Below are 23,873 nucleotides of genomic sequence, written 5' to 3' on the forward strand. Positions count from 1 at the left end.
GGCTGAAGCAAAGAAGGAAGCCGAGGAAATGTGTTTTACTACTGACTGTCAATCTAGTCGTCTTCGTTCTCACTATCCTCGATATCGCTGTTCCCCTCAGCTTGGGGCTTTCCATACCAGGCCCGGAGACACTCGCACGCTTCTATAATATCTGCCTTCAGCCTACCACGGCGATCGACGATAGTAAGCTTCGCGCTACTAAAAAGACGTTCGCATTCATCCGACAGAGGCGAGATCGCAAACATGTCTAGAGCGAAGCGAGCGAGATCTCGTTGGGAGTCGTAGCGAGATAGCCAGTACGCAATAGCCTCATTGCAACCTGCCTCTTCGTTATGAAGCCGGTCAGTAGAGATGTATTGTTCATACAAATCAGTTGTAGAAACTGGAGCGTCTATTCGAATGCGCTTATGTTCCCGCTGGCGATCAAATGCTGGGTCAGGATCTCTCTCCTTCCTGGCTGGTGGTGGCAGCATCTCGACAGGGTACCTTCCCTTATACTCTGTCTCCCAGAGATGCTTCACCGCTAATTGTGCGTTTTCAAACCACCTCTTCTTCTCTTCGTCGCCATGAAGAACCCACTCTTGCCTGAACCATCCCCACTTGCGATATGGATCAAGGATTTGAGCCGCATAATATGCCGGTGGAAGGTCAGTATCTTCAGGGAATCGATTTTGCCAATTCAGCTGCTGATTGTTATAGTACTCAACGCACTTTAACCAAGCAGCATCAGCGCAGCCTTGAAGGTACTTCCATGTAAAGTTGTTATCGTCCTCAGTGTGGATGTCGTGGTAGTGATCCTTCGTCTCGCTTATCTCCCGGAGAAGGCAGTCCAAAGTTGAAAACCAGTCCGCAAGTGACGTCTTCTTACCTTCAGAAAGCAAAGTTGCAGCATAGAAGTCTTTGAGAGCGAGTTCAATCTTTTCAAGCTCAAACCAGTGCTGTCCATCAAGCTTAAAGTTCGCGATCCCTACGGAGCCCTTTCCAGGTACATGACGAGCCGAGAAGAGCTCTAAACGTTCTCGAACATTTAATGCACGTGTAATCGAATAAAACCATGAGTTCCAGCGGGTCGAGTTGTTCTGGATAAGCTCAAGCCCGTCGAATTGCGAAAGATCTCCGCCGATAATAATTGTAGCAAACTCCTCACGCCGTTGTGGAGTAAGCCTGATGTATCGCACCAGGTTGTGAAGACGACCCAAACATCCGAACTTCTTCCAGAGCTCTTCCACCTTCGTATAGTCGCCACGTTGATGATGCTTCTCCAGCTTCGCAAGATACTTCTCACAGTTTCGCCCCATAAGGAACGCCTGGCAACAGAGGTTGATGACATGGCCCAAGCAACGCAGCCGGCGATGACGACGTTGTTTTGACTTCATCCATGGGCAGAGATCCTTGAGTATAAACTCAACAGCGGTATCATTTGCCGAGGCATTATCCAGCATAAAGTATCCAATCTGATCTCCGCTAATGTCGTATTCTTCCAGCAATTCAAGGACCACCGATCCAAGATTCTCTCCAGTATGTTCGCCGTATATACGTCGCATACCTAAAGCGGTAACACGTCGCATGCCGGTAGTATCAATCCACATAGCGACGACGCCTAGGATAGCGTAAGGGTTTGGTGAAGTCCAGAGATCAAAGGAGATAGAGATCCTACTCCGTGAATGGTGTAGGTCCTCCCTAAGCTGTTGCTTCTTCGATATGAATGCATTCATTACCCAGCTTCGGATAGTCTTCGCAGCCTTCGGGAGGTGGTTGAGTAGTGCCGGATTTAAAAAGAGGAGTAGTTCACGAAAGTACTGGTTCTCTAATTGAAAGAAGGCGATATGGCAGTACACAATCCAACGAATTAGAAGCTCTTTAAACTTCTCTACTGACTCCTTCCAGAAAAAGATGCTGGAAGCAGCCCCATCCTTTTGCTGGTCGATTATAGACTTCCGTACAGAACCCTTTCGCTTGATGCCACTCTGGGGATCAATCTGGTGCTTCTGTTCCAGGTGATTCCGGATCCTAGAAGTGCCATTGATGACAAACAACTCTTGCTTGCTCTTCCCAACCCTGCACTCATGGCAGTAATACACCTCTTTCTTATCGCTATCTCGAATGTATTGGAGTCCGTACTTCCAGATGTGTGATGTACCTTGACGGAAATCCTTCCTTGCAATTATTGCACGTTTCACGTACGTGATACCGCCCTGCACGAACTCATCTGGAGATTCGTGATATTGAATAGGAGTGGGTGATAGTATAGGGGTGGGTGATGACGTGGGGATAGGAGATGGAGTAAGAGACGTTAAATCTAGTCTTATAATATTCGATGGGGACGGTGAGGTTGGTGTTGAAGGCTCCATAACAATAGTATATAAGTAGGTTGTTAAGGACTTGATTGTTCTATGTAAGTAGAAGACTTACCTTGATCTTAATGACTCATATTGTGCTAAATTTTCTGGCTAGATTAGTCTAAGATCTAGTCACGTGGACCTATTTATAGCCGGACCGGTCCGATCATCTAGACCGGTCCGACCACGGTCTCAAAAAATCGCCAGACCAGACCAAGTCTTGGCGGTCTAGACCAGACCAAGACCAAGTCAGACCAGACCATTCCGATCACTGAGTACGACCAAGGAGAAGAGTCAGATGCTTATTAACTGCCGCGTTACGGGATACATATGGGATTTCTATCTTAGTGACAACCGAACGGCAAGAGTCATCCTTAAAAGCCTTAAGATGTTCGTCACCTTTATGATGAATCAATTTGGTATAACGGTAAAGGTTATTGAGACGGACAACGAGATATTTTCCGTGAAGCCAGAGGTCGCCAGATGGTGCAGAACAAGAGGTATAGTACTCGAGCCTTCCGCCCCCGATACGCAAGCGCAAAACGGAGGAGCCGAACGCTCAGGGGGTGTGGTAAAAGAAAAGGGTCGAGCAATGCGACTCGATGCACATCTGCCGTGGGACCAATGGCCGGAAATCGCCCGGACCGCCGTCTACCTACACAACAGGACGCCGAAATATCAGAACCGCTGGAGATCTCCATACGAGATGTTCTTCACGGCAATCGCTTTCCAGAATGGAGTTGTTACATCACCACGCAAGCCCAACCTGTCGCATTTACGAGCGTACGGCTGTAAGGCATTTGCGATGACGGATGACACGAAGCGAGGAAAAGGACGTCTACAGAGATTTGACCCGAAAGCCTGGATAGGGTACTTAGTTGGTTACCGTTCGACGAACATATTCCGAATTTGGGTACCATCTATAGGCAAGGTCATTAGCACTCGCGACGTTGTATTCGACGAGGAAGTCGTATATAGTGGAGAGCATAAAGAGGTTATGGACAATCTTATGCATAGCACTACAGAGGAGATAGCAGCATGGATTCGAACTATTGAACTGCCCCTGGACCAAATCCCACACGGGAAGAACTTGGAACTTTCTACGAAGATGAGACCATTGCTAGAGCGCCGGAAAATGGGCGGCTCGAGTATGATGAGGCGGGAAGGAAGGTAGTACCTTATCCGACGCCACCACATACGCCCCCACCGGCAGCACTGCTTGCTCAAATGCTAACTAATGTGGAACACCCCTTCAGGGACGATGATACCGGAGGCTACGGCCTACAATCCGAAGAGACTGCCTACGGGAAACAAGGTCTTGACACTAGCTACGGCGAACATGGTGTACAGACTGGCGCACAGCGCGAACATGGTCTATCCGCAGGCGTTCCACGCGAACAATGCGATGCCGGAGGCTACGGCCTACAATCCGAAGAGACTGCCTACGGGAAACAAGGTCTTGACACTAGCTACGGCGAACATGGTGTACAGACTGGCGCACAGCGCGAACATGGTCTATCCGCAGGCGTTCCACGCGAACAATGCGATGCCGGAGGCTACGGCCTACAATCCGAAGAGACTGCCTACGGGAAACAAGGTCTTGACACTAGCTACGGCAAACAAGGTCTCGCGAGTGGTATCCTCCATCCGGAACACAGGATGTTGAAGGAGCCATGGGCAGCACAGTCCGCAACAATCAATTAAGTGGGTCCTAGAAGGTTCAGATTGGATTGATTGATTACCGCTTTAAGCCTAGTAGTTACCTATAGGAGTTTAAGCCCTACCTAGATAGGTAAGTGGGTCTAGGAGAGTGACCGGATTGAATTGATTGTTGCGGAGTCTAATGGGCAGCCGCCTTTATGGCAGGCACCAAGGCAGGAAACGTTCAAAACTTGGCAGGAGAGCGACTGGACAAGGCAAAGCTTGAGCGTATGATGCGAAACGGCAAGAAGCCTCATCGCAGCCAGCTGCCACCGCCTCCCCAAGCGAACGGCCTGCGAGAGGATCACGAGTTGTTCTATTTTTTCAAAGAGGCTGAGATTACACATCTCCATAGCCACAAGGAAACCAGATCCTGGTCAGAGGTCCCGGCGAAGACGGCTCGGAAGACCGACCAGCAGGTACTGGACTCAATGTGGGTATACACCTACAAATTTGACAAGCACCATCGATTCCAGAAGTGTAAGGCGCGATTGGTAGTGCGTGGAGACCAGCAACGAAATGTCACCGCACAAGAAACCTACGCTGCTACACTGGCCGGAAGATCGTTTCGGATGCTAGTGTCGATTGCGGCCCGGTTTGACCTAGAGCTGAAGCAATACGACGTATCGAACGCCTTCGTCAACGCAGATATTGATCGAACAGTGTACATGCGGATGCCCCCAGGATACAGGAAGCAGGGAACAATACTGCAACTAAACAAAGCGCTGTACGGCCTACGGATCTCGCCATTGCTCTGGCAAAGACACTTCACTGCCTTCCTTCTAGAAATCGGGTTCTCGCCAGTTCCCCACGAACCTTGCTGCATGATCCGAGACGGAGTGTTCATCTTCTTTTATGTTGATGACATTATCCTTGCCTCTTCGAAACGGCACGCGGAAGTAGCTCGGAAAGTGGAAGAGGAACTGAAACAGCGATACAACCTGACCGGAGGAAAGGATTTGCAGTGGTTTTTAGGAGTAGAAGTTATACGGGACCGAGAGAAGCGAAAGATCTGGCTGTCACAGAAAGCTTATGTTGAGAAGATTGCACGGCTGGCAACGAACAAGGACCAACGACACAACACACCAATGGCTAGAGTCGAACTAGTTGCACGTGAGGGTTTGGCGACTCCTGGAGAGATTAACTTGTATCAACGCAAGATTGGATCGTTACTCTTCGCCGCCGTCAACACCCGACCCGATGTCGCATTCCCAGTATCACGACTCGCCCGGTTCCTCACAAACCCTGGTCCACTACATCAAGAAGCCGCTGACCGAGTGCTGTTGTACCTGGAGTCAACCAAGCTTCTATCCTTATCATTCGGAGGAGACGACCAATTGGTAGTAGCTAGCGATGCATCCTTTGCGGACAACACCGCGGATCGCAAGAGCTCCCAAGGGTACGTTATCAAGCTATTTGGAGGACTGATCGCATGGAGGGCGAACAAACAAGATACCATCACGACATCTACGACCGAAGCAGAACTCCTCGCGCTATCGCAAGTGGCTAAGGAGTCCATGTTTGTGCGGATGCTGCTAGAGGAGCTTCGGGTAGAGTTGACGGAGAAGACAATTACGATACAGTGCGATAATACGCAGACGATCCGGCTGATCAACGAGGAGATCTCTCAGCTGACGACGAAACTCCGTCACGTGGACATCCACAATCACTGGCTGAGGCAAGAGGCAAAGCGAAAGTCTATCAGAGTCGTGTATGTACCGTCTGGCGAAATGCTCGCCGATCACAGATGTCAATGAGCAAGCTGAGCGAGCTCAGCCAATTGGCTTGCTCAGCCAATTGAGCGGAGGCCAGCAGCTCGCTCGGCCAGACTTGCTATCAGTCAGGTAACTCAGTTCGAACTGACTGAACTGACTGCCAAGACTCAGTTCAGTCAGTCAGTTCTTGAGGCAGCTGGACGTCAGTCCAGTCAGTTCAGAAGCCTCCAGACTGACTGAACTGACTGACGTTAGACTGACGTTAGCTGTTTTTAAAGCAGTATTTTAGAGTTGTGAAAGCCACATTTAGTGCGGCTTCGAAGCCGCGCTAGTCCTAGATATAAAGACACTAATCCTATATAAGTTAAAGCATCTAGCTTTAAGCTAATTAGAGTTTGCGGAAATGCGCTACCCGGTGCGCACCTAGTAAGCCTTTCGCGTCGCGTCGCGTCGCGTCTGCTATACACACGACGCTAGACTACTGTTGCCATAATACTTCTTGGTGTACTTCATGTCTACTCCCTCTAATTCAGGCCTTCGCCGCCTTGTAGAATGCGACAAGCGCAATTCTCCTCTACCATCGCTATCAAACGCGCCTACTGTTGGCGATACTGCGAGCGAGGCCCAGGCTGATGAGCCCTTGGCAGTACAGGCGGACTTCCCCAACGACGGCGACGACGACGACGACGACGACAATTACGACGGGCTTGATTTTAAGCGTGTGCCGTATCTTGAGCGGCGCCAGGTTGAGCGTAATAGTCGCGGTGGGCCAAAAAGCTGGATCTACCGCCACGGCTGGGCCGTCTGGCACCGCAAGTACAAGAAAAACTACTGGCTTTGCCGGTACTGCCATCAACGACGGAAGCAGGAGGCTTGCTACGAGGCTGACAGCACTACAAACGCCGGCCGACACCTCTCAAGCAACAAGCCTGGACACTCACACGGACCTAACGGACCTGTACCAATTGCTAGCCGGAGGGCAATATTATGGGCGCGCTCGCAAAGTCCCAAGTATATATTATGAGGTCTAAAGGGATAGAAGTATCGCAAGAGGTAGCAAACGAGATAGCAGCAAGCTTTTCAACCTCTCGATTTCAGGACGCGCTGAAGGACTGGGTAGTCGCGGACAACCAGAGCCTTCGCGTAATAGAAACGCCGCAGTTTCGAGCCATGATTGCGGCCGTGAGCCCGCTAGCCGAAGCTCTCCTTTGGCGTAGCCACTAAACGCTCCACGATCATATTATTACTGAGTACAATACATACATACTAGCTGTTGCCAACTACCTTCGCGAAGCCCGGTCGCTTATACACGTGTCATTCGACAACTGGACTTCAACTGGTGGGCAGTATGCTTTTACTGGCCTCTGCGTACATTACCTTAACAGCGAGGGCAAGCTAGTTGACCACCTGCTTGGGTTGCCTGAGCTACACGGGGCGCACACTGGCAATAATATTGCCGCTGCAGCAACAACAATACTTCGGCTATTTGGCGTTGACAACGCGAGGGTTGGGTACTTTGTGCTTGACAACGCAAGTAACAATGATACTGCAGTTGAGTCCTTAGCAGAGGAGTTTGGCTTTATCGCAAGCGAGCGGCGGCTGCGGTGCTGCTGCCATATACTCAACCTAAGCGCACAATTAGTAATTTGGGGCAAAGACCGTAGCGCGTACGAGAATGAAGCCGCACACCTTGAGGAAGAGGAGAAGTACATGGATGAGTGGCGCAAATACGGTCCTGTTGGCGTCCTCTTTGACGTGATTGCGTCTATCTGTACGCCTCAAACTCGACAACTACTAGAGCGCCTACAGTGCGAGGAGGCAGAGTCTCTAGGTGTTACACCCCACATCCGGCAGCTTGTGAAGCCTGTTAAGACACGCTGGAATAGCTATTTCAACACGTTTGTCCGTGCAGCTGAGCTACACGGCCCTATCGATGGCTATATTGAGTGTAAACTTGAGGAGCATAGTGCTGCAACAGCAACCTCACGACGCCGGAAGAATCGTGAGCAGCTCCCTGCTGCCCAGCCACGGTTATATATACGCGAAGGGGGTCTAAGCGGCAAGGACTGGGCGACAATAACAGAATACATTCGACTCCTTGAGCCATTTGCCGAAGCTACACGGCTACTTGAAGGTCGCGGCCGACACGGCCGACACGGCGCTATATGGGAAGTTCTAGTAACGTTTGAGTGGCTTCTTGACCAGCTTGAGGCTCTCAAAGACCGCCTTAAGGATGTAAATTACGAAGATCTAGATGCGCCTGAAGATCATCTTATTACAAACGTTAACCTTGCGCATTGTAAGCTTGCTGAGTACTACGCAAAATTCGATAACGCGCCTGTCTACTACACTGCTACAATACTACACCCGCACTACAAACACCACCTCTCAGCGCTCTGGAAGGTGCCTGACACCCATGTCACTGCCCGTGACGGTGTCCACTATCGCGACGGCTGGCTTGACAATAACCACCGGGCATTCCTGCGTATGTGGCAGGGGCGGAAGGACTCTGCAGCCACTTCAGCTCACACTGTAACGCCGCCGCGTAAGAAGCCCCGGCTAGGGATTTCAACGTCGCGATCAGCTTTTCTACAGTCGTCAATTGAGCAAAGCACACGGCAGTTAGAGGCAAGCCTTGCTGAGGATGAGTATGAGATATGGAAGCGGCAACCAGCGTTAGCTGAGGAGGATTGGCTGTCTCTTAATCCGCTTCTATACTGGGAGTCAGTTGCTGGGCAGTTCCCTATACTCTCAAAGTTCGCTATTGACGTCCTAACAATACCAGCAGCAGCGGCAGACTGTGAGCGGACTTTCAGCGAGCTTGGCGACATGTTAGGCACCCGGAGACTCCATATGAAGCCAGAGCTTATTTCAGCTTTGCAGAGCTTGAAGAGCTGGAAGAGGCTTGGTATACAGCCAACAACTACCTCAGCTTCTGGGCTAGCGCGCACACTATCAGAGGAAGAAATCTCAAAAGTACAGGAGCATTTATCTCAGTTCGACGTCAGGTAACTCAGTTCAGTCAGTCCAGTCAGTCCGCAGGCCGCGGCGACGTCAGTTCAGTCAGTCAGTTTTAGTTTAATTGAAAAGTCTTGGCAGTCAGTCCAGTCCAGTTCAGTGACCTCAGGACGTCAGTTCAGTCAGTCCAGAGAGCTCCGGACTGACTGAACTGACTGATAGCAACTCTGCGCTCGGCTCGCTCGGATTGGCTGAAACAGGGCTGTCAGCTCGCTCGGCTTGATGGGCTCAGTCCCGATTAGGAAAGTTATATAGAAACCTTGGTGTTGAGTTTCTCAGCTAATATCCCACTTATGTACACCGTATTTCGCGTCCATCTCCTCATCGCTGATAACCCCCTTTACAGGCACCTCACCACTGCCAAATCCAGCTCTTATCCATCGTCGATCGCACTGTATTGCTGCTAGAAGTTGCGGAGAAATGCTGCGCCGACGGGGCTCGAGGAGGTCACCCAGCTCGCTGAATAAGCGCTCACACTCACAGCTTGAGCCTGGGATTGATAGCATGTCGATAGCAAATTTGCTAAGGCTAGGGTGGCGATCGCGGAGTTCTACCCAGTATTTTATAGGGTCGACGCCCTCGCCAGCGATCGGTTCGCTGCGTTTCCAAGCCTCATATTCATCTTCCTCGTTCTCCGTAAGCCCTGCAGGCTCAATAAAGTTGTTGATAAAGTTGCCGCGATTTCTGGAGCATTAACGCGTGTTCTTTTTGCTGGCATTATAGCAACGGCGAGGTAGATAGTAGCTGCAAATAGAGACGCGTTGATGGAGTATAGGTGAGTGTGGTGGGTGATAAGTAGTAAGTGAAGTGTCGCAGAAGGAGAATATTGTTGCCAGGCCGTTAGCCGGAAATTTAGTAGCTTATTTGCTAGAAATATAGCAAAAAAGAGTGTATTTTAGGTTATAACTAGGTTTCGAACTTACGCACTACACCTAAAAATCATCGTGAGATTGCCCCTCCACCAAGTCCTTCAGCCCCAAGTTTCCAACCGCCCTATCCAACCAAGCTAAGCAAGCTGACTGAGCGAGCGCCTATCCCTAAGCTCGCTCGGCTTGCAAGCGCGCACTGCGCGCTCAGCTCATTCGGCTTGGTCAAAACGTCCAAGCCGAGCGAGCTGAGCGAGCCGGCTCGCTCGTTGACAAGTATGTCCAGGAGGGTGACCAAAAGCCGACCACCAACATGTAGTTAGTGTCACGTACAAGAACACACCAGGCGCAGTTGCAGTAGTATTTAGAGAATTAGTATACAAATTTCATCCTGTTGTCTCATATGGTTGTAGAGTAGTCGTCCTGGGAATCGCGCTGATTCTCATGGGATGACCTGACAGGTGGGGTGACCCGAGAGATGGTTGAACACGTTAACGGTTATAACGATTATAACAAGGCAATATGTTGCCCAATCACATGATCAGCATACACAATCCTTACTCTATACAGTTAGATCTCTCCTCGACATAGCAGATAGTCGAGAGCTTTACTCTCCTTAAAATACACACAGCTCTCATACTTCTCGCACACTCCATGTTCTCACATAAACAAACAAGAAATAGAGAGGGCATCTAAGGCCTCCAATTCTAAGGATATAATACAGCAGCAAACAGGAGTTTATAGGGTTTGACATTGAAGCTATTACACTGCCTACTCTATTGGCCCTGCTGTAGAAACATCAGGAACCCCCATACCTTCGACTACCTTTGCGCTGACAACTTCATACACGGGCAGCTCAGCTAATCTTGAAATTATGTGATGCAGCGTTGGCAATTCTTCCCAGTTCAAGGGATCGATCTTGAAGCTAGCCTTGCCCGCTTTGTAGATCTTTTGTGGTTTCGGTGTTGTCGTCGCTGCATCAAACCGATCCCAAACGGCATGTTCCTCCGCAGCCATGCCCTTGTTCCGGAAACCAGTTTTCGGAATATATCTGTATGCCAAAATGCCGGCATCTGCCTCGCCGCTGATGGCGCCTTTCTCGGACAAAGGGTCTACCTCGGCAAGGTCTTCGAGATGAAACTCGCCCCAGAGGGCACCTTCCCATCCAGTGCGAATGCGGTATGAATTGGAGCGGCGATAGATATCGACCGAGGTATAGAGCTTAGGCATACCGAGCTCCTCCCGTCCTGAGACAATGGGATCTGTCAAGGATTCAAAAAGAACAGGCAGATAGGAACCGTCAACAGTACTGCCATCCTTCTTTTCGTATTCTACTCCATGGATGTAGAGCCCGATGTGGTTGTACCCCGAACCGCCGAGCCACTCCATTTTGTTCAGAGTGGTCTGAGAGAATGACGCATATGCAACGGTACCGGGGTTCTTGAAGCGCCAGCCGCGCCGACCGGGTGGGAACAGATTTTGGAGAAGTGTCCGCGAAGTCTTGAATTTGATGGAAGCAGTTGTGAATGTTGAATCGTTACCATTTCGGGGCACACCAAGATGTGTTTGACGAGGGCCAGGCATGGGACCGAAGGCAATTGGCATCCGCCAATATGGGTTTGGCATAAGCTTCCACTGCCATTCACGGAACCGTTGCGTTGAGTTGTCGTATTCGTCATGGCCAAAGTTGTAGTTTGTGAAGCCGTACACTAGGTGCGTTAGTCGAAACATGAAGTTCGCTCGGGGAGGCTGCAAGCTTACTGTCGACATTTACCTGACTCTCCAATTCTCTGCCAGCAAGGCGTGAATATTCCTGGATCTTATTAGCCCTTTCCATTCTGATGTCTTGGTATAGCTTCAATCTTTCTGCGACTTCCTCTGGCTTTGTACCCATGGGAAGAACCACTGCTAGTGCCGCGGCATCTTCGATGGCAGCCCCAGCGCCTTGGCCTTGGTGCGGTAAGAATGGATGAGCGGAGTCGCCCAGGAGTGCCAAACGTTTGTTTGTCCAACTTGGAATGACATCCATGTCTAGAAGCTTCCAAACCTTGATACTTCCAGGCTCCGCCTTGCCCAGCAACTTCAGAACCGCTGGATAGAAGGTTGAATAGACTTTAAGCAGCAAATCAAGGTCGCCGGCCTGGTCCCAATTCTCGCCTGATTGCTCCTCAGTCTCTGCCTCTGGGTGGACGCAGACGAAATTTAGAACGGTGTTATTGGAAGTCGGATACATGATGATACGACGGTCATTCGCGTACCAGATAAGAAGCTCTCCGTTATTCTGGACGAACTGCTGTGTCATGAGGTCTTCTTCCGCAAGCTTACGAGGAACGAGGAAGCGGAAAGCGCTCTCCCCACTGCCGAACGGCCTAACGTCACTTCCTGGGATAGATTTCCTGGCCACCGAGTGCACTCCGTCTGCTCCGATAACAAGATCGCCTTGGAATTGGGCTCCATTTTCGAGAGTGACAGTGGCTGATGCAGGGTCCACGTTCGCAATTTTGCTGGATGTGTAAAGTTGGACTGACCCTCTTCCGTGGGGATCTGTTGCTGCAAGTTTTAACTTGTTATGCAGGTCAATGCGATGAGCAAGATGCCAGGGCTGTAATACAATGTAAGTAATACATTTGCACGGATTGTGCACTACACAGAGGATCAACCTACGTGCTGCCACTGCTTGTTGGGTTCCTGCAGGTCAATGGAGCGTTGCTTCTCTCCTGTTGAGGTATACTCGGTCAACTGCAACTGAAAGTTAGTCTCGAGTATTCCGTGCGATGGTCTTTATCTGACGCACCCTGGCCATGCAATTTGCTCCAAAAGACTCTGCGAATATTCCAAGGCGCCGAAGCACGCCATTTGCGTTTGGTGTCAGGTGTATGGCAGCACCAGCCTCACGCGCAAAAGCTGATTGCTCGAGTATCTACTTCTCCTTTAGTATACGCATTCTAAGAGCCAGGGAGGTTCAGACATACCTGTACATCGTGTCCCTCTTTTCGAAGCGCGATTGCTGCCGTCAACCCGCCGATTCCAGCACCTACTACCAACACCTTCAATGCTGTGTTCGGCGGTGCGCCGTTGTGTCCACCAGTCATACCGTTTGCTTCGTTCAAGGTCGTCATCTTGCTTCAGGCGAATGCTAGATAATCGTGTGATGTTAAACCAGGCTTCTCGGTAGAGGCGTCCGAGTTAGCAGACGGCAGCTCTCAATTAAAAGTGTCTTTGAGACTCAATTTAGAGCCTATCATACCACAAATCCATTGCGCGGTAATTGACCTGCGGTAGTTGATTCGCTTCTTCGCCATACCACGGGTCACTACCCGGGGATAAGCGGGTGGAGGGATTGCGGGGAAAGAGGCAGGGTAAGTGGGGGCGAAAGGCAGGGTAAGTGGAGGCAAGAATCGGGACCACATTAGCTCCACCTTAAGTTGGACTTCCGCCACCCTGACTCACGGAAGGTTGGCCCATTTTCAGAAAGCAGTTCAGTCCAAATCTAAAGGATCGAATGATGGATCTCTGTCTTGGCGCTGGACTGGTTGAGTCAGCAGTGTGTAGAGATGGTTGCTGTGCACCTACAAATGACTTGATGCGTGAACCTCATAAGCGATCATATAACGAAGACTATTGAGAAGCTGGCACTATTAGTAGTAGTATGACTACCTAATAGAGCGCTCTCTAAGGCACAACGGTAGTGGTGGTACAGATTCGTATTGTATTGACTAAGGAGCTATTCACACGTTCGTAGATCCGTGTTGCGTGCAGCTGCGTCCAAGCTCCCCGCTAGGACCCACCTGCACGTGTCACCAATCATGTGACTACTCCTCCGCTTGATACCACCAAGTCACTTACGGACTGTATTCTCAACAAAGACCATATATGTTCATAAAATTGATGCTCTTGGAGGTTTCTGCTTCACCGTCCACACCAAGGGGTTGGGTTGAGTTTTATGTGGAGCTTTAGCACTTGTTTCAAAAGAATATTATAGGAAGAAATGTTATACTTCTGTAACGAGACGAAAGTAAATCGTAGGATGTGATACACTATGAAGTCCATACAAATGTTCAACTCTTCCTAGATCATCGCCCTTTTTGTCACCGAAGGTCCTCCGGCTTTTCTGATCCAGCTATACTCATCCTTCAAGTACCTTTGCACTCTTAGATCTCCCGAACGGGCATGGCCTTCGAAGTTCTCTGCCCTGGCCGCCCTTCCGCAAAGACGACCCAACTCTCCGCTGGCCTCTGAGTTCTTGACTTCCTGGTAGGTGCAAGTTCGCAAGAACTTGCCGACCCATAGTCCACCAGTATACTTTGCCGCTTTCCTTGTAGGGAGAACATGATTTGTTCCAATGCACTAAAAGCAAGATATTAGGAAAAAGCATTGGTAGATCAAATAAAGACATACCTTATCACCATAGGACACACAGGTGTTCTCACCCAAGAACAGAGCGCCATATGCAGACATTTTTTCCAATGCATCCCTTGGGTTCCTGGTGAAGACCTGAACATGCTCGCTCGCAATCTCGTCGGCCACTTTCCATGCTTCGTCTATTGAGTCCACCACGATTACTTCTCCATATGCTTTCCATGATGTTCCTGCTAGCGGCGCGGTCGGCAACTCTTTCAGCAGTTCGTCAATGAACGCTATTGCCTTTCGTCCTACTTCCTCAGAAGTTGTGAGAATGATTCCCGGCGAGTCCGGGCCGTGTTCTGCCTGGGAAAGGATATCAGTTGCAACAGTAAAGGGATCGGCTGTTTCGTCGGTGATGATGAGAATCTCAGTTGGTCCAGCAAACAGGTCGATACCGATCTCTCCAAATAGCTGTCTTTTACCTTCTGCTACGAAAGCATTGCCAGGACCGGCGATGAAGTCAACCTTGCGAATCGTCTCTGTCCCAATGGCCATAGCTGCGACGGCTTGAACACCACCAAGAATGAATATTTCGTCAGCCCCAGCCATATGCATTGCAGCCACAGTAGAATTTGGTATTTGGTCGGCGATGGGTGGAGTGGCACCTATAACATGCGGGACACCGGCGACCTTTGCGGTAAGGATGGTCATGTGTGCCGATGCCAAAAGGGGGTATCGACCACCAGGGATATATCTACTGCCAGTCAATCACCCGCTGGGCAAAACCACGAACACATAACTTACGCTCCAACAACTGCAATAGGAACATTTTTTTGACCTAAAAACACGCCCTAGGATCTGTCAAATGCTGTGGGTAGGGTGCCCAGGTAATTCCTGCTTACCGGTTGTGTCTCGAGCTCGAAATCGCGAATAGAATCTCTCTGAGCTTGAGCGAATTGCCTGACGTTTGCCTGCACCTGCCTGATATCTTCTATCGTGTGCTTTGGAACTGCAGTTATCGCAGCGTCGATCTGTTCCTTGGACAGCTTGAACGATTGCGGCGACCACTTGTCGAACTTTCCCGAGTATTTTCGAACAGCATCATCGCCATTCTGCCGAATGTCGTCGATGACTTCTTTGACAATGGAACCCACTTCAAGAGAGAGGGTATTAGTAGAGTTTTCGGCTGCTGACCCTTTCTTTAGATATCTAGGAGCCATGGCAAGCAGTTCGGTAGTTTGGAATACAAAGTTCCGAGGATTTAGATATGCGCACGCAAAGGACAATTTCTGAGTTAACGAAGACTTTATGGTCTATGAATTTGCTCCTATTTCTATGACCACCATTCTGATTGTGTACTCGCATGGTGCTCAGGAGGGCATTCTTTGCCGACTGCCGCTGGTTCGGCTCCACCCCCAATCTAGCAAGCTCCGGAGCATACAGACTAGACTCGCATTCATAGTCTAGAACAATCAAGCTGCAAAGGATGATTAATTTCGTTCCGGTGGAGGCGCCATCTGCTAGCCATCCGAGGCCGCTGCAGCTGACGGGGTGATCGACTCGGGAATGACACCGGCAGCGGGACCACCGGCGGAATTGATGCCAACGATAGACACTGGTATTGACAGCGCATTATAACCGAGAAGGGTACAATAGGAGACATTGAAGTGTTATACATTGATTCGAAAGAGACGAAGTCATCATTGTGGGCCCAAATATTGACGACGTTAAACATGGTAGAGAACGTTCTTAAGATATAGTTGTTGATCTATATCTTGATAAAACTGAGGAACTTAGGCGTCATCGAGTCAAAGTCAAATCTCCCACGAACGGTTTGTCGATCGCTAGTGAAATATTCATGGTATTCTCAATGCACGATTTTCTCTTCCAGACCCGTCACGCAGCTGTGCGCAGTCCTGCCAATTTCTTAGATGCCTTAACATCGTCCATTCCATCGCCGTAATCCTCGTCCAGAAGCTTGCCATTAAACAGCAGCGGCTGGGACTCTTGAAGTGCATACAACATGCGCGCCCATTTCGTATCACTAAGGTTTCTCCAAGCGTGATTCGTGCCCCTTTGAATCGTGATATCGCCCCGCTTCAGCAATCTCTTTTCCCCCGAGTCCAAAATCAGCTCCACCTCGCCCTCAATAACAACGCCGTAGTCACAGCTAATCGTGCGATGCATTGGCGATATCGATCCAGGGTGTATGTCAACCATACGCAAGACAGTTCCCCCAGGAATAATGATCCCGGGAAGATCAACGAGATTTTTTTGATAGATTTCCAGATCCTTGTTATCAGTGAAATTGACCGGGTACTCTTCCGTTGCGTATGCCAGACTAAATCGAGCGCCATTTGCCATTTGTTGCCATTTCAAGGGGTCGGGTACAACTTCTGAGAATCTGGTTTTGCCGTTCGAGTCGTGGTCGGTGATGTAACGACAGAGGGGCCGAAGGCCGTTGTCAAGAAGTTGTTCGTTTTGTTGGGGCATGGCAGAATCGTTTTGTGATGTACGATTTTTGCGATTGATACAATTTGAGGTTACGTGAAAGAGAAGTATGTATTGTAGTTATACTCAAGCGACTTTATAGGCAAGTGCTTTTTATTCCTTGTATATGCGCCGTGCGGAGTGAACATTGAGGATCGGCTACCGAGGCCCGACGGCCGTTTGGGCCACCCGAACACCAATACAGTGCACGGTCACGCAATGCGCACCCCACCATAATCCGTTCCGTTTTTAAACCTACTACAACTCAACACCACCATGCCTATACAAGAAGCCCTTACATAGGTAGACAGATTGAGACCAGGAGCAAAACTTTCCTACCAAGCACTTGCCAAAAAACACGGTTGTTGCCGATCAACGTTGACGCGCCGACACCGAGGTCAAATCGCATCCCGTGACGACCAGGCACTCAAACAACGACTAATCCATCCACGCGATAAGGTAGAGGTTGTAGAGTATATTAAAGGCCTTCACAGGCGGCACTTATCGCCTACAAGGCAGATGGTGATTAATTTCGTGACGCCTCTGTGTGCCTGGCCACCTTCTGAGAGCTGGGTTACACGGTTCCTCCGCCGCCATCTCGATGACCTTCTTACCTCATGGACCACGCCTATGGAAGCTGGCCGTCACCACGCTGACTCTAGTGAAAAGTACCGAGTATACTTTGAACTACTGCACAGCAAAACGGCTGAGTACGACGTGCTGCCTGAGAATACCTACAATATGGATGAGAAAGGCTTCGCGATTGGGGTCACCGGGAGGACTAAACGGATCTTCGACAAGGTACTATACCACCAAAAGCAGTTCAGGCAGAGTCTACACGATGGTAACCGCGAGTGGGTAGCTCTCCTAGCGACAGTATGCGCCGATGGATCAGTACTACCACCTTGTATCATCTATCCAGCAGCTGGCCGAGCCGTTCAGGCGAGCTGGGTAGCCCCAATCGACCCCAAAAAACACGATATCTTCTTCACCACCTCACCTACTGGTTGGATGAACGACGATTTGGGTTTGACGTGGCTTGAACAGGTGTTTGAGCGGTACACTGCACCAAAAGCTCGGAGAAGGTGGCGCCTACTCATCCTAGACGGTCACGGTAGCCATATAACGAGAGCCTTCATCAACTACTGCGACGCCCACAAGATACTATTGATGATCTGTCCACCTCACTCCACCCACACGTTGCAGCCGTTGGATGTGGTTTGCTTCAGTCCGCTCGCCCGAAACTATACCAAAGAGCTTGAAGCTCACACTCAGAGAGGCCAAGGCATAGTTTCTATAGATAAGAGCGACTTCTTCAACCTATTCTGGCCGGCTTGGGTGACTACCTTCACCAAAACGTTAGTTGAGAAGTCCTTCTCAGCTACAGGTATTCACCCACGCAACGCCGACGTTGTACTTGATAAGTTCAAGCCACCAACCCCAGTTAAGCCCGCAACGCCGCCTGAACAAACATCAGTTACTGCTGCAACTACTGCACCAAACTGGCTTAAGGCCAAGTCTCTATTGCGGGAGGTTGTGGGTGATGAGGGTTATAATCAGTTAGGCCCGCTTGAACAGTCCATCCACCAACTCCATGTGCAGTTTGAGTTGGTACAACACGAGTTAGAAGAAGCCAAAATAGAGCTAGCAACTCAGAAGAAGAAGCCAAGGAAGCAGAAGGTACTACCTCTATACACACGGCGGATAGAGCGGCATGGTGGTGCGGTTTGGTGGAGTCCATCGAAACAAGAGGCTGACGCCCGTGACCGCGCAAATGAGGCCTACCAGGAGCAGTTGGAGCTGGAAAAAGCGACTAAACGAGAGCTTCAACAGACCCAAAAGCTACTACAACAAAAAGAGAAGGAGGAGAAGCAGGCGCGGCGTGCAGTAGAGAAGGAGGAGCGGGCCCGGGTTAAAGCTGTGAAGGACGCTGAAGTAGCTGAACGCCGGGTAGAAAAACAGCGTGAGAAACAAGCTCGCGACGCTCAAAAAGTTCTACAACTACCTAAAACAGGCAAGCGAAAGGCTTCACAGTCTACAGCACCCAGAAAGAAGCAAAATCGTAGCGGTGTAGATAGTCGTAGTCGGCCTATCGCTCATGATCGTTCCCTAACCCCACCACTAAGATTCAACAGCCGTGGCCGCAAAATCGCTCCACTGAAAAGATTTCAGTAGCAAGGTTTGTCGCATAGGTCTATAGATCACTCCACCAAAATATCTCACAATAATAACTGTTGTGCGTGGCTCAATAACCTCATTTTGGAGATACCCCAAAAAGTGGTGGGGTGCGCATTGCGTGACCGTGCACTGTACCATCGTTAAACTTGAGGCTGTAGAGCCTCACCCAATAGCTGTTATCGCGAGCAAGCGACGTTCGGCTGCAACCGTACTGAATTGCAATTTTGCAATAGCTGAATTGTTGTCCTGGTTCAAGCGACTTGATTGCTGCGATCGCAGCCTTAATCGGGCTCATAGTGGTGGACTTATTGATCGTAAAAGTTGTTGATCGATTTCGGTGGGTGGCCCAAACAGCCGTCGGGCCCACACGGACATCAGCCTCGGTATGTTTGATGTGGGCCCGATGCCCCATCCATCGGTATGACCGGAGAATAGCTTAGCACTGCCAACCTACGCAATGCATCAGTCATTACCTATGATCATGAGACGGACAGAGCAATGGTATTCCTAACCTCAGCCTTCGATTCAGTATTGTATCCAGCACAACATCTACCATGGCGGCCGCAGCAACAAAGGTTGCACTCGTCACGGCAGGGTCTAATGGCCTCGGCGCTGCGATTGCAAGATGCCTCGCATTAGAAGGGGACATGTCCGTTGTCATCAACTTCCATTCAGATTCATCCCGAGCCGATGCCCTCGTCCAACAGCTTACACAAATGCGCAAGCGAGTGAATGGCTCCGCCGCGCCGCAGTTTGCCGCGATAAAAGCAGATATGGGCCAGCGAAATGAGATTCGCCGACTGGTCACTGAGACGGTTCAACAGATGGGACACCTAGATGTAGTCATTTCAAATGCAGGTTGGACGCGAGTGACAGACTTTTCGGATCTCCAGCAGGCCGACGATGAGGCGGACTGGGATCGCTGCTTCAACATGAACGTCAAAAGTCACTTCTTCCTTTTTCAAGCCTGCAGAGAGCATCTTGAGAAGAGCGAGGGTGCATTCATTGCTACTGCAAGCGTAGCAGGAGTTACTCCAAGCGGGAGTTCGTTAGTAAGTTAGGCGCGAACACTCCAACAGAGTTAACATATTGAAATGATTCTAACTTAGCTGTCTAGCCATATTCTGTAACCAAGGCTGCGCTAATACATCTCTCACGGAGCCTCGCGGTTATCGCAGCACCCAAGATTAGGGTGAGCTCAGTGGCACCGGGAGTTCTTCTGACAGTATGTGTTTGTATTGAAGCATTGGTATGTTCTGACAACGGCAGGATTGGGGCCGCCAGTTTTCGGAAGAGAAGCTCAACTCGGTGCAAGAGAGGAACGCGTTGAAACGGTTCGCTACAATTGAGGTATATCTGTGTCGATCTCGTCTTGCGGTTCTTACCACTAATCGATAACAGGATGTTGCTCAGCAAGTAAAATACCTTGCTTTGGCCAAATCAGTCACTGGCCAAATTGCTGTTATCGATGCGGGATTCTCGTTGTGAAGTAACTGAAACTCGCGTCTGCTACCACAATGAAGCTGGTATAGATTAGATAAAAAGACGAGGCGCGATTTCTACAAGGGTGCAAGTGGTGCACATGATGAGATCATTGGATGGCCCCTTTCGGGAAAAGTGTTGTTAAAGCCAATGCTCTAGCACGACACTATGAGAAGATGTAAACCAAGTATCATCAGCTAATAGATATGTCTCGCTGAGACCCAGAGGATAGGGAACTATCAATAAATGCTAATGTGAAGAAACCATTCCGCTTGATCGTACTGTTTATCATTGTCTAAGAATGTTGCTGCTTAGATGCTGAGGTTTAAAGACTAACCGTACAACGACCCCGAAACAACAATCAGAGCATTTGCCGAATCCATGAGGGAGACATCAGCTCATTGTGTGTTCAAGACAACGTCTTACGATATTCAAATCGATACCGATACCACTGCCACCATGAGCACAAGATATAGCTATAAGACGGAAACCGTGCCCCTCATCATCTATGGGAAGGAAATTCAGGCTTCTGAGCATTTCCACGTCATCTCGCCGAACACATCCGAAGTAATATGCAAGAGCTCTTTAACTTCTCGGAAAGATGCAGTCGCTGCAGTCGAAGCCGCATCGTGTGCCTTTCTTACCCGATAAAGCGCTTCAAGTCCCCAAAGAACTCTTCAATAGGGTCGAGGTCCGGCGAGGAAGGCGGCAGGAACACTAGCTTCACGCCTGCGCGGAGGCACAGCTCTTGAACGCCATCGCTATGGTGAATGAGGCATTGTCCATGACCAGCACTGACCTTGGCTCCGGCCAGCGCCCACAGTGCTGAAGAAGCTGCTCGATGAAGTCTTTGAAGATGCGGCTGTCAGTCGTTCCTTGGAACACACGGTAGAAGAGCACGCCGTCCTGAGTGTACGCGGGCAGGATTTGATGCCTACCGTCTCGATGGAATTGCGCGACTTGTACTGACTGACGCAACACCGAGAGGTGACCATCCAGTGCGCCTGAAGCCGGTGCGTTGTCTCACCCCGACTCGTCCACATAGATGAGCTGGTGCGACTGGAACGCGGATAAATTATGAAGGTAGTAATCCCGGAGATCGGCATTTCGCTCCATTGCGATCTGACGAGTGACTTTCTTCGCCCAGCCCATAGATGCAAGAGCACGACTCACTGCAGCGTTGTTCACCAGAATGTCGAACTCATCGTACAAGAACACGGCCATTTTGTCCTGGTACGTTCCCGGCTTCTCCAACAACCTATGACGAAGAGCATATGGCATTACTGGGGTTATACGCCGACGCCGTCCGCCACCATTGAAAGGCGCTCTGGTGAGCCAAAGCACTGCAGATTGGACCGTATATTGCGGATTGTGCGATCGCTACAACCGGCTGCGGCAGCCATATCAACACATTAGAGAGACTTACAGACTATCATGGCCTTTGTCATATCGTACTGCGATGCTGCGAGTCTAGGAGCCATGTTGCTTTCACAAGGATGAGTCGCAGAACATGACCGTAAACTTTGCGGGCTTGCTCGTCCCGCACTCAAGCGAACACATACTAGATCAACGGCGCATCTCTATAGCATTGTGAGCCTTCTCACCTTCAACTTCTACTTCCATGATCAGTGCTTCGAAGTCGATGCTGTCCCTTTCACAGTGCTATACTAGCACGGCGGGCACTGTGGGCGTGAGTCTTGCCGTGACGCTCCAGCGATTGGCGGGATCAAACGCAACGCGTTGGTGCGTGATGAGTGGTTTCCACGCCATTCCTCGCGACTTCTTTCCTTGCATCGCCCGATCGTGGCACGATCAGCGCATGGATCCAGCAGCACCCCAGCGGCGGCATGCAGAGTGCGTTAGCCTACAGTATGAACTCTAACGAGACCTCATTGAAGCGCTATCGGCATGTCGCGATGGGAACAGCCAACTGATGGAGCCAAGCCAGCGGCGACAAGCGATAAAATAACAAGCGAACCCCGCCCGCCAGTTTGCACAAGCCGTTCCGTCTCGCCCACCCTAATCCATCAAGCACAGATGCAGACATGTACATATGCACACGTGCAGGGTGCTGCAGAAGTAAGGCGAGCGCCAGCTCAGCCGCACGCGCTGAGGCAACCACCAGGCTGTACACCAGACACGACGACTCCTTTGGTGACCCGACCTCCATGCTCTCTCGACTTCTGCCGTGCAACGCATATACACCATGCCCGTCAGCGATCTTCGCTTGCTCACGGCCTCGACGGCGGCGGCGTGCGCGGCCTGTTTGCCCTGATGATCCTCGAGCGACTGATGGAGGCCGTCAACCTGGACGCGCCGCCGAAGCCGTGCGACTACTTCGATATGATCGGGCGGGACGAGCACAGGCGGGTAAGTGATCGGACGTCAGACGCAGTAAGTGTGTAGAGCGGGCTGACCCTTCAGGCTAATCGCTGTCATGCTCGGCCGGCTGAGTTATGAGCGTAGCTGACTGCATCGCCGCGTACCTGTCGCTCTCCGACCGCGTGTTCCGCAAGACACGGCACCGGGTGACGGTCAAGGGCAAGGTGCAAGGCCGCTTCGACGCGGAGGAGCCGCGGGCGGTGAAGGAGGTCGTCAGCTTGCCCGAGGATGTACTGCTCAAGGACGCGCATGAAGTTGGTTGCAAGGTGTATGTTGATCGTGTGTGTCTAGCAGAGTGTAAGCTAACTACTACAGCTTTGTGTGCGCGACGAGCAAGGAGACCAGCGAGATGGTCTGCCTCACGAGCTACAGGACGCTACGCGGCAACAGCGACCTCCTCAACAGCGTGACGATATGGGAAGCGTGCCGAGCCATCTCGGCGGCCAAGTCCTTCTTCAATCCAATCGCGGTGAGCAGGTTTGGCGACAAGTTTGTGTACGAGGCGACAGGCGCGAACAACCCAGTGCGGGAGATGTGGGACCAGGCGCAGCTAGTGTGGGGACCAGAGCCGCTTGAGGGCAAGGTGATATGCCTGGTGTCAATCGGGACGGGGGTCTCGTCGCTCAAGCCGTTCAAGAATGACGGTTTGCACATCGACGAGACGCTGGTGGCAATCGCGACACAGACAGAGCAGACAGCAGAGAGGTTTTGGCGTGAGCGGCTGCTGCTAGACAGCACAGGGCGGTACTACCGGTTCAACGTGGATCGTGGGCTAGAGGACATTGGGCTAGAAGTGGCGAAGAAGGTCAAGGAGATGGCGGCAGCCACACGACGGTATATCGGAACGCAGGAGGTGTACAAGCAGATCCAGGCATGTGCCGGCAACATCGCGGAGAGAGCATGTTACCAACACGATGTTTGCAGCCTGCATAGCTAGGCCGTGTGTAGATTTCGGCGAATGCCACACCATCTTTAGCCTTAAAAGCGTGCCCCGAGTGAGCCGTTTTGTAGTGCGGCCAGCGTTGACACTATCGCCGGTACTGCGCGGTGCTGTGGCTGGACGGGCGAAGCGAGGAACTCCTCAAACGGAGGATCGTGAGATGTGCGGGCAGCATCCCTCAGGGCCAGATTTCCCAAGACGAGCAGGACGTATACCGTGCATGGCGGTGCCGAGTTCTTCACAATAGCAGCAGAACACATGCATTTCGAGGGACAGATTATTCCGTACCAAGAAGGGCGCTATCCCCCCACATTCCGAGCATGCCCCTCACGACCACGATTCGACGTTGGCGCGTCATGCTGCCGATGTCCACCAGGCGTATCAATCGCTGTTATATATTCAGAAAGCTCTGGCAGGT

General features: G+C 50.8%; 11 protein-coding genes across 11 annotated transcripts; 6 read left to right on the forward strand and 5 right to left on the reverse strand.

The window, feature by feature from the left end:
• Positions 1-53: 53 nt before the first annotated feature.
• Positions 54-2,351, reverse strand: PtrM4_134100 (uncharacterized protein; the record flags this gene model as incomplete). Its single annotated transcript, XM_066109163.1, has 1 exon — positions 54-2,351. The coding sequence occupies one exon, from the start codon at positions 2,349-2,351 to the stop codon at positions 54-56; it is 2,298 nt and encodes a 765-aa protein (XP_065961155.1).
• Positions 2,352-2,727: 376 nt separating this feature from the next.
• On the forward strand, positions 2,728-4,043 carry PtrM4_134110 (TT-ORF1 domain containing protein; the record flags this gene model as incomplete). Its single annotated transcript, XM_066109164.1, has 2 exons — positions 2,728-3,509; positions 3,596-4,043. 2 exons carry the CDS (start codon positions 2,728-2,730, stop codon positions 4,041-4,043), a joined length of 1,230 nt encoding a protein of 409 aa, XP_065961156.1.
• A 155-nt stretch (positions 4,044-4,198) lies between these two features.
• On the forward strand, positions 4,199-5,797 carry PtrM4_134120 (uncharacterized protein; the record flags this gene model as incomplete). Its single annotated transcript, XM_066109165.1, has 1 exon — positions 4,199-5,797. The coding sequence occupies one exon, from the start codon at positions 4,199-4,201 to the stop codon at positions 5,795-5,797; it is 1,599 nt and encodes a 532-aa protein (XP_065961157.1).
• A 1,128-nt stretch (positions 5,798-6,925) lies between these two features.
• PtrM4_134130 (uncharacterized protein) lies at positions 6,926-8,767 on the forward strand (the record flags this gene model as incomplete). The annotated part of the gene is made up of 2 exons (XM_066109166.1): positions 6,926-6,968; positions 7,026-8,767. 2 exons carry the CDS (start codon positions 6,926-6,928, stop codon positions 8,765-8,767), a joined length of 1,785 nt encoding a protein of 594 aa, XP_065961158.1.
• Positions 8,768-10,410: 1,643 nt separating this feature from the next.
• PtrM4_134140 (uncharacterized protein) lies at positions 10,411-12,758 on the reverse strand (the record flags this gene model as incomplete). Its single annotated transcript, XM_001942322.2, has 5 exons — positions 10,411-11,348; positions 11,401-12,241; positions 12,304-12,378; positions 12,434-12,559; positions 12,612-12,758. The coding sequence occupies 5 exons, from the start codon at positions 12,756-12,758 to the stop codon at positions 10,411-10,413; spliced, it is 2,127 nt and encodes a 708-aa protein (XP_001942357.2).
• A 949-nt stretch (positions 12,759-13,707) lies between these two features.
• On the reverse strand, positions 13,708-15,203 carry PtrM4_134150 (HisD, Histidinol dehydrogenase; the record flags this gene model as incomplete). Its single annotated transcript, XM_001942323.1, has 4 exons — positions 13,708-13,986; positions 14,038-14,737; positions 14,788-14,834; positions 14,886-15,203. The coding sequence occupies 4 exons, from the start codon at positions 15,201-15,203 to the stop codon at positions 13,708-13,710; spliced, it is 1,344 nt and encodes a 447-aa protein (XP_001942358.1).
• Positions 15,204-15,879: 676 nt separating this feature from the next.
• PtrM4_134160 (cupin domain containing protein) lies at positions 15,880-16,476 on the reverse strand (the record flags this gene model as incomplete). The annotated part of the gene is made up of 1 exon (XM_001942324.2): positions 15,880-16,476. One exon carries the CDS (start codon positions 16,474-16,476, stop codon positions 15,880-15,882), a length of 597 nt encoding a protein of 198 aa, XP_001942359.1.
• A 627-nt stretch (positions 16,477-17,103) lies between these two features.
• Positions 17,104-18,648, forward strand: PtrM4_134170 (Trichoplein multi-domain protein; the record flags this gene model as incomplete). The annotated part of the gene is made up of 1 exon (XM_066109167.1): positions 17,104-18,648. The coding sequence occupies one exon, from the start codon at positions 17,104-17,106 to the stop codon at positions 18,646-18,648; it is 1,545 nt and encodes a 514-aa protein (XP_065961159.1).
• Positions 18,649-19,205: 557 nt separating this feature from the next.
• PtrM4_134180 (FabG, Dehydrogenase with different specificities (related to short-chain alcohol dehydrogenase)) lies at positions 19,206-20,139 on the forward strand (the record flags this gene model as incomplete). Its single annotated transcript, XM_066109168.1, has 4 exons — positions 19,206-19,703; positions 19,769-19,876; positions 19,921-20,001; positions 20,053-20,139. The coding sequence occupies 4 exons, from the start codon at positions 19,206-19,208 to the stop codon at positions 20,137-20,139; spliced, it is 774 nt and encodes a 257-aa protein (XP_065961160.1).
• Positions 20,140-20,718: 579 nt separating this feature from the next.
• On the reverse strand, positions 20,719-21,357 carry PtrM4_134190 (uncharacterized protein; the record flags this gene model as incomplete). The annotated part of the gene is made up of 3 exons (XM_066109169.1): positions 20,719-20,722; positions 20,778-20,981; positions 21,161-21,357. 3 exons carry the CDS (start codon positions 21,355-21,357, stop codon positions 20,719-20,721), a joined length of 405 nt encoding a protein of 134 aa, XP_065961161.1.
• Positions 21,358-22,589: 1,232 nt separating this feature from the next.
• Positions 22,590-23,452, forward strand: PtrM4_134200 (uncharacterized protein; the record flags this gene model as incomplete). The annotated part of the gene is made up of 2 exons (XM_001942326.2): positions 22,590-22,783; positions 22,831-23,452. 2 exons carry the CDS (start codon positions 22,590-22,592, stop codon positions 23,450-23,452), a joined length of 816 nt encoding a protein of 271 aa, XP_001942361.2.
• Positions 23,453-23,873: the final 421 nt, after the last annotated feature.

The sequence above is a fragment of the Pyrenophora tritici-repentis genome, chromosome 7 (assembly GCF_003171515.1).
Source record: "Pyrenophora tritici-repentis strain M4 chromosome 7, whole genome shotgun sequence".
In the NCBI taxonomy this organism is placed as follows: Eukaryota; Fungi; Ascomycota; class Dothideomycetes; order Pleosporales; family Pleosporaceae; genus Pyrenophora; species Pyrenophora tritici-repentis.